The sequence below is a fragment of the Aspergillus viridinutans genome (genome assembly GCF_018404265.1).
Source record: "Aspergillus viridinutans IFM 47045 DNA, scaffold_14, whole genome shotgun sequence".
Taxonomy (NCBI): Eukaryota; Fungi; Ascomycota; class Eurotiomycetes; order Eurotiales; family Aspergillaceae; genus Aspergillus; species Aspergillus viridinutans.
In genome coordinates, this window is record NW_025091230.1 from 731,260 (window position 1) to 743,528 (window position 12,269).

At 43.8% G+C, this 12,269-nt stretch overlaps 2 protein-coding genes across 2 annotated transcripts; both read left to right on the forward strand.

Annotated features, from left to right (window-relative positions):
- Window positions 1-2,298: 2,298 nt before the first annotated feature.
- On the forward strand, window positions 2,299-3,447 carry Aspvir_003324 (uncharacterized protein; the record flags this gene model as incomplete). The annotated part of the gene is made up of 1 exon (XM_043274909.1): window positions 2,299-3,447. One exon carries the CDS (start codon window positions 2,299-2,301, stop codon window positions 3,445-3,447), a length of 1,149 nt encoding a protein of 382 aa, XP_043130844.1.
- A 5,692-nt stretch (window positions 3,448-9,139) lies between these two features.
- On the forward strand, window positions 9,140-10,067 carry Aspvir_003325 (dienelactone hydrolase family protein; the record flags this gene model as incomplete). The annotated part of the gene is made up of 4 exons (XM_043274910.1): window positions 9,140-9,227; window positions 9,277-9,593; window positions 9,663-9,792; window positions 9,853-10,067. The coding sequence occupies 4 exons, from the start codon at window positions 9,140-9,142 to the stop codon at window positions 10,065-10,067; spliced, it is 750 nt and encodes a 249-aa protein (XP_043130845.1).
- Between the last annotated feature and the right edge of the window lie 2,202 nt (window positions 10,068-12,269).

Below are 12,269 nucleotides of genomic sequence, written 5' to 3' on the forward strand. Positions count from 1 at the left end.
CTACCCCTCCAGCTCCTTCCCACTGCAACATCCACCAACTCCCGACACAATACGGAGGTGTGGTGCAAAACTCATTAGCCGCTAGTAAACTTGGCATTTCCACTGTAAATAGCTATACACTAAAATTACTATAGAGACCTATAATCCTTCTAAAATAATACTTTTCAACTTCTCTATCTATCATTTCTTGGGCAAAAAAAGTAATTTGAAGCTATACAGAACCCCTTTTTCTCTCTTTAAGATGAATTCAATGCAGTGTTCCCCTACTATCCATATTTTCAGCCTGCCTACTTCCTCTAAGCCCTCCTCAAAGCCCTCGAAGCCATTAAAGCCATCAAAGATGCGTGGATCTTATCATCCAGTTACCATGCGCGTGCAGGCCCTGACTTTAGCCTACTGTGGTATTGATATAAAGCATATTATCATCATTAATCTAGACAGAGGTAATGAATATCAGGAGGGCCGAACAGACAAGGATAATCATGATTAGAAGGGTCATCGAGCAAAGGGTACTATCTCTTATAGGCAAGATATCGGTGATCTAGCCTGGGAAGATATTTTGTAGCCGTTTGAATAGCTTCAATATCCAATTCTTAGGAGTTGAAATCAATCGACGTAAGCTACCATATAAATTACTATGTAATGTTGCTTGGTCTTATTACCTTGCCAAGCTTACTAGCGGCTAATGAGTTCTGCACCACACCTCCGTACTGCAACCGCATTTCCCATTTCCATATCATTCAGCATGCCTAGTGGCCCTATCGCTGAGCTCATGACGTACGTTGGCTAGTTTTGGCTTTACTTGTTCTTATACGCCTCGACGTCTAAATAGCTGCAAACAGACTCCGTTTGCGACCAAGACCCATTGTGGAACAGCTGAGACCCTACTAAAAGGCGGTACGCTTGGCTTTTATGGATCGCAGAACCGTATCCGCATCTTAGGCAATTGGCTAACTTCCCCAAACCTTAATACCAAAAGGCGCTAACCTTCTTCACGAGCCATTTCTATGGCTTAACATTATGATTTGGAACTTATAACTTTATGTCAGCTGAGTCCGGCCGCAAACGCGGCGATACAGCGTCGGCCAAATCGGTTGACAACTTGAGTAGTGTACTTTTGTTGAAAGGCGTGCCGGGACATTTATAGTTAGCATGGGAATAATATATGCTTAGATCATCATAATTCTTATCGTACAAAACTGATAGGTGAATTACTGCTACTCCCTTAACAACCTGTTACGGAATGCATCCTTGCTGGATCTGTCCTAGAGCCCATTTATGACATGCATGATAATGAGTAATGAACACCGAAAGGGGGCGTCCAGAATGTGGTCGTGGCTTGTTGGGCCGAGCCGTGGGTACGGCCGAACCACACATCTGCATTCCCACATTAAATAGCACCTTTTTAATCTGGAATATCTCCACCATCCTGCTCTTTCTTCGGTAGATTATTAAATTGAGCATTTTACAGGCTGCAGAGTAAGTGCCTCTTAGATTTTTAAGGCAGGTAGGACCATTAATTACCTGGATAACAGATAATCCTCTGTATTTCAATCCTGATATATGAATTTGTCACCAGGTATGGGCTTATACTCCAACATGACTCAAAAGTCCCAATTCAGTACTTTATATAGTGCTAACTTTCTGATTTTAAGTTATATATCCCATGTTACAAAAATGCCATTTTGTATGGGAACAAAGATTCGCAGTTCAGCATTGGATTACGTTATTTGGTTAAAGTTAGGCTTCCTAGCTCTAAATTAATACGATGTTGTAATTGATACCAAAGATAAATCTCCACCACCTAGTTTGTTGCCTCAATAACGGCCTCTGCTTAGTATAGATTAATTGCGAATCGGAGAGAAAGACTAGATGAGCTTGGAGACTTCAGCAGACTGCGTTTATCATTAGATATAGTTCAAATGATTCTGATTGCCGAATTGCTCCATGGACCAGATGTCTAGATCAAGATCATGATGGTGACACCACACGCCTACATCAACACGGCATCATCGACCATCATCAGTCTCATWYATATGCCGCTTTCAGGACCCTGATGGCTCTATGGACCAGAGGTCTAGATCATAATGGTGACACCACACTGCCTAAAATAGTTGTATGATCGCCTCACTATTGTCGTTCAATTATGTCATACTGCTAACAGACTTTCTATCTGGATAAATAATAAACTCTGTAAAACTTATTTAAAGTCCCAGCTTATCCAGGCCTCCCTAACTATTATCCTTATCAATTACAATTGACAGACATCCAACCTGTGTTCAAAATAAGCACATCAGCATGGGAGTATCACAAATTCAAGCTTCGTTCCAAAACGATGGGAATTTCTCCCAGCTGGACCTTCAGGACATCCAGGAGCCTAGCAGTCCAATCATGCGCATTGAAACATTTAGATGCAGTCAACCGCAGGGAGAGTTTGGAATAACAAGTGCAGGGACTGATGTTGTCTCCCTAGCTGGGAAGGACCATTTACTTCCAACAAGCAATAAAACATTCCGCCACGTATTCTCTTATGGCGCTCCTCAGGACCTAAAAGCACTCCTTGAAATGCGGGAAACTTTTGAAGAAGACGGTGCTTTTGAAGTGAAAATGCGAGATATTGACGGACGGAGCACCTCATTCGGCTCTACTCTTGTCGCCTCCGCAAAGCCTAAAACTACTGGAGTTGCGGTGAACTACAAGTTTTTAGCGCCGCGGGAGACTTTACCAAAGAAAGTGATCAAATCTCCTCTTGAAGGACCTCTGACTGTTCAAATAAATACTTTGGTTGATATTGCCGATGTCGATGACAATAACACGATCCCGACAAGCCGAACCATAGCAGTGGATTTGATACCTAAGGGTGATACATCAGCTGCAATAGCCGAACTCAGCACATTCTCATCGGCGATCCAGCAAGAGTATCCGCAATGGACAGAGAATATGAAATTATTTACCACGATGGGGGATTTCCGCGACAAGACCATACACCCTGGACAAAATCTAGCCACCAGAAACAGCCGTGCCGCTGATTATATGATGATTCGCCCTTACCGCGTGTCACTCATCATGGCTGGACGGCTATTTGATTCTGCAATGAGTGCTGGAGCAAACCAAATCAATTCACGAGACCCTCTTGCGCTTGACGCCAAACCGGGTGTTTACAATGTGTTTCTGTCCGCCTTTGCCTCGAATATTGGACTTTACCAGCTTGCTATTGACAAAGCACATAGCGATTATGGTGGAGTACCAATGGCACTCAAACCAGGAAGCCGGCTTGAGAACGGTAGCCATCCTGTTATAGATGCGACGAACCTCAACCGAAACTTAGCACTAATTTCAGCTATATATTTTGCTCCGGATGCCCTTCCTCCAATCTTGGCGTCGCGACCTAGTATCTCAGTGTTTCCGATCCCGCCTGAAATGCCTTTGTTCGCATCTAGGGCTTGAACCTTCGCCATGGGACGATGCGGTTAAGGGAGAGATAAAAGTTATCAAATAGCTTTCTTTGGCAGGTCTTGATCAGTTAGAATTGGAGCACAGTGGGATGACAAAAAGTTGTAATACTGGCACTGGCTTTTTCTTTTGGCAGATTTATATTGAATCGACTATGCTTCCAATGTAATTTAAGTCTCCATACATCCTAATATTCATGTCTTATCATGCCAAGGACGTACACAACACCAGTGCAACTCTGTATTAATATTACATCTGAGTACAGTAGTAGCATGTACTAGGATTATTTTATTCCGGGTCTTCGTGTACGTTTATCAGGAATATCATCATATGTCTTAATGATACCACCTTGCTGCTCGTATTTGATGAGGCTTTTATCCTTCTGAGTTTGTAGTGCTTCTTTCCCTCTAGGTCCTGCCAGCAGTGTTGCCCCTCATGGTGGCGGGTGGTCCAGGGCATCACATTTTCTGATATACATCTTGCTAAAGTGAAAATTGTCCAGAGGAATCTTCAGCATTAATATGATCATCTCATTCATGAAGTATGCTGTTGGTTGTTGAGGAGCTTCCTCTTTTGTTAGTTCTTTTAACAGGGGCTGTTGTCCTCAATATAGTTCATAAGATAGAGATCCTGATTTTTTTTTTATTGCACTGATGAAGCAAATTCTGCCATATAGGGATCTGCCTATTTCTGGCTGTCCAGTTAATACCTGTCTTCTTAGAGTGTTTTGTAAGATTGCGCTGTGAGTGGTTATTTATAGAAACCATAACTAAGGTATCATCTGGCTTCACATGCTGACTGTGATTTACTTTCTGATGTAGTACAGCTTCTGCCTTCTGCTTAATCTACGGCCAGTATGAATTGGGTCTTAAAACTAGGTCTTTTTCTGTATCCTTTGCTGAGATCTGGTTGTTAAAGGTCACCCTCCATTCAATCATATATGGCATAGAAGTTGGGTGCTCATCATCTGTTGCTCCATTATCTAATTTATGTTCGTCAAGGAAGCGCAGTCTACCTCACTTGGATTAAGGCAAGGCTGTGGAATGTTCGCCAAACTGATGATTGGGCGAGAAACTATATTCAGATGGTGTATGTTCACAACCGAAGTCACTGGGGATAGGGATATATGAAGGGGATTGCGTGAGGTCCTAGCTTGAGAGGCAATACAGTTGTAAGAGGGTTGGATATTACCTCACTAAGGTGAAAGATGCTGCTGAGGAGCCTAATAATAGAATCGCAATATGTTAGCTTTCAGATAGTGGACTCATCTTGTGTCAAAGAAAATATATGCTGATAAGCTGACAAAAATGATGCACAGGGTCATTTGTGTGATTCCTGTTGATTCCTGTATAGCCTTGCAGCGAGCACTGAAATGCTAGGATGCCACCAATAGGAACATAATTTGCTGGATTTGCCAGGTGGCTTGGTGTTGGATTGACTGGTTTGCAGAGAAGCTTCCAGTCACTTGTAACCACCCATACAGGCATTGTATAAAGGCTCTATACAGCCCCATGTAATTTACATCTCAATACTAATATTAGATATATTTCTAGGATATTAGTCCTGTGCCTTACCTTATACAGCCTAGCTTCGACAGCCCACTGCAAGCCTTGTCCATGAAGTCTATCCATTGAATTAAGGCGGTAGCTTTGCTACCCACAGTATCAATGTAGGGTGTCAGTAAGTTGCCAACGACGTTTGATGGACTCTTTTGGCTCAGTAAAGAGCTCTTCAATGGGATTTAAATTTGGCGAGTGCGGAGGTAAGTATACGAGCTAGACCCCTGCTTGTGAACCCATTCGCTCAATCCACTCGGAATGGTGAAAAGAAACATTATCCATGACAAGAAAAGATCTCAGCTCCAGTCATCAATAATGATGAAGTAGCTCTGCGTCAAGTCCTTCAAAGACAGGCTTCAGTCGAGCATTGGAAGACCTTGGAAAAGACGCTCATCTTGGGCATAGGCTGGAGGAGTCTGGTATTGCTGATCAAGATGGAAATTTAGCCACTTGCATGAGGTGCTACGCCATGAGGAGACCAGCCAGTTCGCCTAAAGCCTATCCCTTTATTACACCCAGATTCATCCACATAGGCATGATGATATAAGCAAATGCCAGAGATGAAGGGGAAGAATCCATCCCGCAGATCAGCATTGCATCTCTTTTGCTTTCCTACCTTCGTTGACCACCCACGTGTCCATGCGTACGGGCTGAGACAGGATATTGTTGCCTTTTCCTGAAGTTCATCCCATATGAAAAGTACCATCTAATCAAGATATAAATAAGGCTTTTTGATTAGATGGTCACAAAGAGTTTGAGTCATAACAGGTGCGAGTATTCGTGGCCATCCTCTTGTGAGGCGCTTTCACGCCTCCAAACAAAGAGGCGCACCCGTCTGATTGTAAGCTCATTGCAGCCAACCCCTTCAGCTATTTGTCGGAAAGTGAGTTCATTACTGATAATCATATCCTGGATAAATTCCAAGGTTGATACAGCTAGATTGGGTGCCATCCCTGTCGCGGCACTCAAATGGTCAACCAGGTCTTGCGGAAAGATCTTGGAGTGAGATGGTAAGATGTTTGGCCAGGGGCACTCGAATATTTGATACAAGTTGCGGTACATTATGTTCTGTCATAAAATTGTTCATATAAATTACAGTACCAGCCAAGGATCAAGACTCCATCAGAATGATTACGAAAGTAGTTTAGCTTTCCTTAGCATTAGGGTTTCGAAAAGATGACAGAAGTATAGGACCCGGGCACCATTTTCGCAAACAACTATATGGTAGGGATATCAAATGATTCAAATCGTCATATAGTAGGGATTCGAATCGTCATATGGTAGGGATATTGAATCCTTATATGCTGAGGTAGTGCCCTATATGGGTAGTATATATATATATAGAAGGTCATATGGGAACCCACTAACTAACACTGTATATTTAAAATATATATACCTAAGTATAGTAATATATAAATAATATAATTATTTAAATAATTCAAATTCCTACTATATAATGATTCGAATCATTCGATATCCCTACTATATGGTGATTCGATATCCCTACTATATAACGATTCGAATCCCTACTATATAGTGATTCAAATCATTTAATATCTATATGATATAGGTACCATATATTTTATATAAAAATATTAGTTTCTATAAGCATGCTAGATAGACTATAGCCTTATAGGCATAGTGGTGCGTGTGGTAGTTTTGGTAGTAGTGTGGCGGAAGGTAATCATTGTAAAAATTTATTTTGACCGGTTTGTACATTCAGTCCGCCGTAGTAGTTCGGCACTAAAGATGGGAAGGAAGATTCAATAATGTTTTCCAATGTTTTCTAATAATATCTAGCAAAGCAGCAGAACAACAGAGAAATAAAGCGGTTTAGTATCAAGGCCAAAGGGCCCGGCCAACTACATGCTTAAGCACATGCTAATCAGAACATATTGAAACAGTACTCAAGGTCAGTACACTGCCCAAGCCCAGTTCCACCTCAATCGAGCAGAAGAGACCAAAGCACAAATTTGTCTGCAAAAGCGGTCCGATTCCTCCCACAAAGAATCAGATCTTAACTGAACCAAAGGAAAAGCGACATCTAAGGGTTGAAAGGGCAATCCAGTGACACAGATCCAAAAGGAATCGCAGTACATCCCTGCCTATCACCAGCAAAAACCGCAGAGCTCCCTTCACAATTGTCTCCAGACCAAGTTGTTATCTTGCAACTGCCCCTGGGACGCGGGACACTAAAGGAGGCTCCTGGCAGATTATAAAAGCACTTGGAGCCCGAGCCGAGTGCAATCGACGGGTTGGCAGATGAGCCCTCGCAATTGTTTCCAGACCAGGTTGTAATTTGAATGGAACAGCACCCATCACCTTGGCAAGCAGTGTCATCTTGACAGCAGGCCCAGTCTCCTCCACAGCCTGTGGAATCTCCGCAGGCGAGGATGCACATGCCTTGAGCAAACTGACTCCCAGCAGTACCTCCGAACGCACTGCAGTTCTCTACACATTCGCTATGTGCTTTCTGCATAAACATATGAGTTAGTCTCTATTCACGAATTCTTGGGATATATAAAGAAACAGAATACATACGCAGTCACAGTCTCTCTTATGCTGTTCTGAGTTCAGTCGAGGGCCGGGAAATGCCAGGGTGACAGAGGTCAAAGTCAAGACAACAACAGTAAGTAGCTTCATTTTTGAAGTCGAGGAGATAGAAAAGTCTTCAGTGTCTTGCTTTCATGAAGTTGTAACTTAAAAAGTTGAAACTGTGTGGAGGATCATCTGTTAATGAGTTTGGTAATCGTTGTTGTTGAGAAGAGGCATTGGGTCACTTTTATATTTTTCCTTTCCTTAGAGTATGGTGTCCAGCCAGTCTAACAAGAAAAGCGCCCAATGTAGGGTGCCTGAATGACAAAAATAAGATACTCCCAAGACCACAGTATACACTACAAATAGCTAAAATGACATGCATCACATACAAGGTTGAGTCTCCTGCTCCACTAAGCCACTTAGGCCCTGGGAGGCTGAGTGCTTACGGTAGCGAACATGGAGAGGATCGCTCTAATAATTAGCTATAAATCAAAGCTACTCCAATCATAGTAGATATTACTTATCTGCGAAGTGGTCAGGCCTCCAAGTTAAGGCGTCCATATCTTACATAGTAAGGTCTATATAAGGTAATCGGTCAGCGAATCGGTCAGGGCACTGACTATAGAGAACAAGGGCGATCTTATTATAAAAAAAATGATAAGCTTAATCATAAGCTGCATCTCATTATTTGCGACGGGCTGCGAATCCAACTTTAGCTCTTGGTATTTTGCGGCCCAGGATGACCAAAACAGCACCATGCTGCTAGAGCGCGGCGCCATACAATAGAACAGCAGCCTGGTGCAAGAATCGCATCGTGCGCAACATCACTGCGAGCCTCGGTACCGAGGAACTCGATGTAGAGTCAATCCTTAAGGTTAACATGATAAGCGGCGAAGAGATATATGACCAACCACCACTGCCCTGATCATCAAGACATATAATCTAAAATCCACCATAACACTAACCTTTCCTAGTAAACGTACAATTTTGTTTTTGTATATAGGTAGTTAGGACCATTCGCTATCTACGTATATAGAATATAAGCTTATCAGTTATAAGAGGCCCTAGGCCAAGTGCACCCAAGGTTATCCATATCCGTACAGGTTAGAGATGGTCAACCCACATCCGGCGAGCTGGATCCACGCCCGATAGATCCACATCTTGCGGATTGGCGGGTTAGATATGCCAGTCAGTCTATCCGAAACTACTCACGTCCCCTCTTCGCATGTTATTCGTGACAGTATTTCACCAATATCGGGCCTCACTATATCAAAGATGAGTAACAGCAGTATCACTCACTGTCAACTCTTACTGAAGCTAACTTGAACACAATATTCTCGTGCCGTTCACCTCTTTAGAATCTAATTGTATCGGTGCGATTAGGTTCGGCTATATCCAAGACTGCCGTGGGAGAGCGGGCCCCTCGTATTCAGGCAGGTGTTTGACAACGAAATGTCTTAGGCAGAATAGCGATACGTAATCCAGTTCAGCCAAGCACGCCGGTATTTATCAAGACCGGTTTCCCCTCTTCTATCCATCATCTGGTCGTCTTATACAATTTTCGAATACAATATTTGTTTATCATCAAAATGGCGTCTAATATGCCTGCGAGATGCTGCACTGTGGGAGTCAAGCACACTGGAGAAGCAACCGGCGAATATCAGGACATTGATGGTGGTATGTTTCCTTGTTTTCCAATGAATCCAATTTAGCTCACATTCTCCAGTTGAGACGTATTTCTCGTATCCCGAGGACAGATCGACCAAGCATGGAATTATCATCCTCACAGACGTCATTGGTCACCGATTCATCAACTCGCAGCTCATAGCTGACCAATTTGCGGCGAATGGGTACCTCGTAGCGATGCCTGATCTGTTCCACGGCGACCCGGTCAAGCTCAATAGGCCTGCGACTTTTAATCTGATGAGCTGGCTGGAGGGACACCCGACTGAGAGGGTGGATCCCGTTGTCGACTCAGTGATCCGGTATATTCGCACACGCCTTGGCTGCGAGAAGATCGGGACGGTCGGGTATTGCTTTGGGGTATGGATGCGAAATAGGTCGGGACTTAATGTCTCTTTGAACCATGATTCTAACAGGATATGCTATCAGGCAAAATACGTCGTCCGATTTCTGAGGCCCGACGAGGGAAAGGCTGACGTTGGATATATCGCGCATCCGGGCTTCGTTGAATTGGAAGAATTCAGTGCGATTACTGGGCCCCTGAGCATTGCAGCCGCAGGTGAGTGATAGTTCTTTTTGTTGTATAGATATCAGAGATGACGGCTAACTTAAATCACAGAGACTGATGACATCTTTCCAACATCAAAACGTCACCAGTCAGAAGGCATTCTCCGTGATTCTGGTCAGCCATACCAGATTAATCTCTATGGTGGAGTCGAGCATGGGTTCGCCATTCGCGCAGATTTGAGCGATAAGGCCAAGAAGTTTGCAAAGGAGCAGGCGTTCCTTCAAGCAGTCCAATGGTTCGATGAATTTATCAAAGGCGGGAATTGATATGATTTCCAGATTAGAATAATCAACAACCAAGAGGAATGCGGCTATTTGGTTCAAGGGCGCCGCTAATGGAAGGACAGGTCGAACGTCCGCCCTGGGGATATGTGTCGATGGGCCGTTGATTTGTCGTCTTTTTGAAGCCTTGACTAGCTGGATGGCGGCATAGACGGGGCCATCAACGGCAAAGGCTGTGATGCGATCTTGGTCATGGTGTTGGTTCGGATCTTTTTCTAGACTGTACAATGAAATACAGCTTTTATCCTTGCTGAGGCTAAATGGATAGATAGAGATCGGCGACAATTGAAATGTCTTGAGTGGATGGGAAGAGCATCTTTTATACGCAATGGCAAGACTTGAATACCCTTTGTTCATACTGGCAATGTCTTTGTTGACAAGAATAATGCCTACCATGTGGACAAAACTAACTAATCTGGCCCATATGCTTCATGACTCGGGCGACATCAATCAGAGCACTAGCTAGCTAGCTATAGGATGCAGTGCAGCTCTACGTATCCACATCCGCTTTGACCTACATGGGGCAAGCTATCGAAGTCGGAGTTTGCGCGAGTAGATATATGTGGCATGTTTCTGTTGCTCGCCTCTTCCGTCCTACTTGTTTTTTGCTCTGGAAGAAGGAGGAAGTCGGTACCCATGGGATAGCGCCGCCATCATTGCCCCGCTAGTGCTGGCAATCACATTATTGCTGTCGTCGTTCTCATAAGCTGGGAGGTTTTCCTTGAGAAGAAAGGGTCCGTCAAGGAACCAGTGTTTCTTCCTAGTATCCTCAAGGACAGGCTGCTGACAGCCATGCTGCTGTAAGTTGCGGTGAGACTTGAAGTAAGTGCCCTCCTATTAACTTGTAGTACGGCCTTTTTTGTCGGCTTCCCGTTCGTGGCTATTGAGTGAAGAATTCACCACACACTGCGTTACTAACTCCATTTAAGCTGTCATGATGGGTGCCATAACGCAGATCCGCGTGCTGGGAGGGACAATATCGCTTGCAATTTGGTAATTTCCTTCCCAACCCATTCGATACACCTATTAATTCATAATAGTTCTACAATCCTTAGCAATCATGTGAAGCCTTGCATGTTGTCTATCATCTCCCCGGAGCAAGCGCAGGCAATCTACGACTCGCTGTCTGCCATCCAGGAATGGACTCCGTCCCAGCAGGCGGCGGTGAAAAGGATGTTTGCTGCAGGCTACAGTTTACAGAATATATTCATGACTGCACTCATGGCTCTCGGTCTTATAACTGCATGTTTTCCTGTGGGAGAGACATCCAAGAAAAGCATTGTAGAAAACAGACCTAGCTTAGTACAACAATATACTTCACTTGTTATCTATCCCCATATAACTTAGGCGAGCCACATCTGAATCGACAGTCTCGAGAAGCCCTCTGCATCCTGGATTAGAGTGCTGATGACGCGCTGCGTAACAGCTTTGTTCTTCTTGTATGTTGTCGTCAGCCGCACCACCCAGTGATGCAACGGTGGGAGGAGGCACCAAATGATTGAAGATCAGCCGTACTAAGTAACTGCTGAAAGTTGCTGTTGGATGGTTTTGTTCTGATCACGCGGCTGTTTGACGAATTTCTCGAAATTGGCACGAATACGAGCAATTGGATCCATGGTATTGCAGAAGGGGAAGTAGAGCCAGAGTCAAAGCAGAGATGCAGAACTAAATGATGCGGTTTGTGAACATCAAGAGACTTCCAAATCTGGCAGACACCGAACGGTGTAAGGAATGAATTTACATAACCCAGGTTTGAAAAGCAGAACTACAGTCTAGAAATCAACTATACAGGCATACAGGTGATAGAGAAGAACTGAACAAAGCAGAATCTGGCAATCGAGCGGGAGCGAAGGCCGAGCGCTTCTGTAATCTGGCCTTAGATGCGTTCCATCACGAGGTGAGGCTCACTGAGGTGATGCATGCGATGTATTCTCTTGAGGTAAACTTATAAACACAGATAATGGACCACATAATAGAAACAGAGCAACTATACGAGAATCTGGAGCAGTGAGAGAGGGCAGAACACTTGCCATAATACTATAAGGTCAGAATATTGCCTGCCTTATGGATTAGCAGCAGTTCCTGTCATCTATCACCTCTAACTATAAGACCTATATGTCCAAGGTTAGATAGTTTTGGCACATTGGCAATCTGCCATGGTTGTCTGGAGTTCTGTGAATTTGGGAT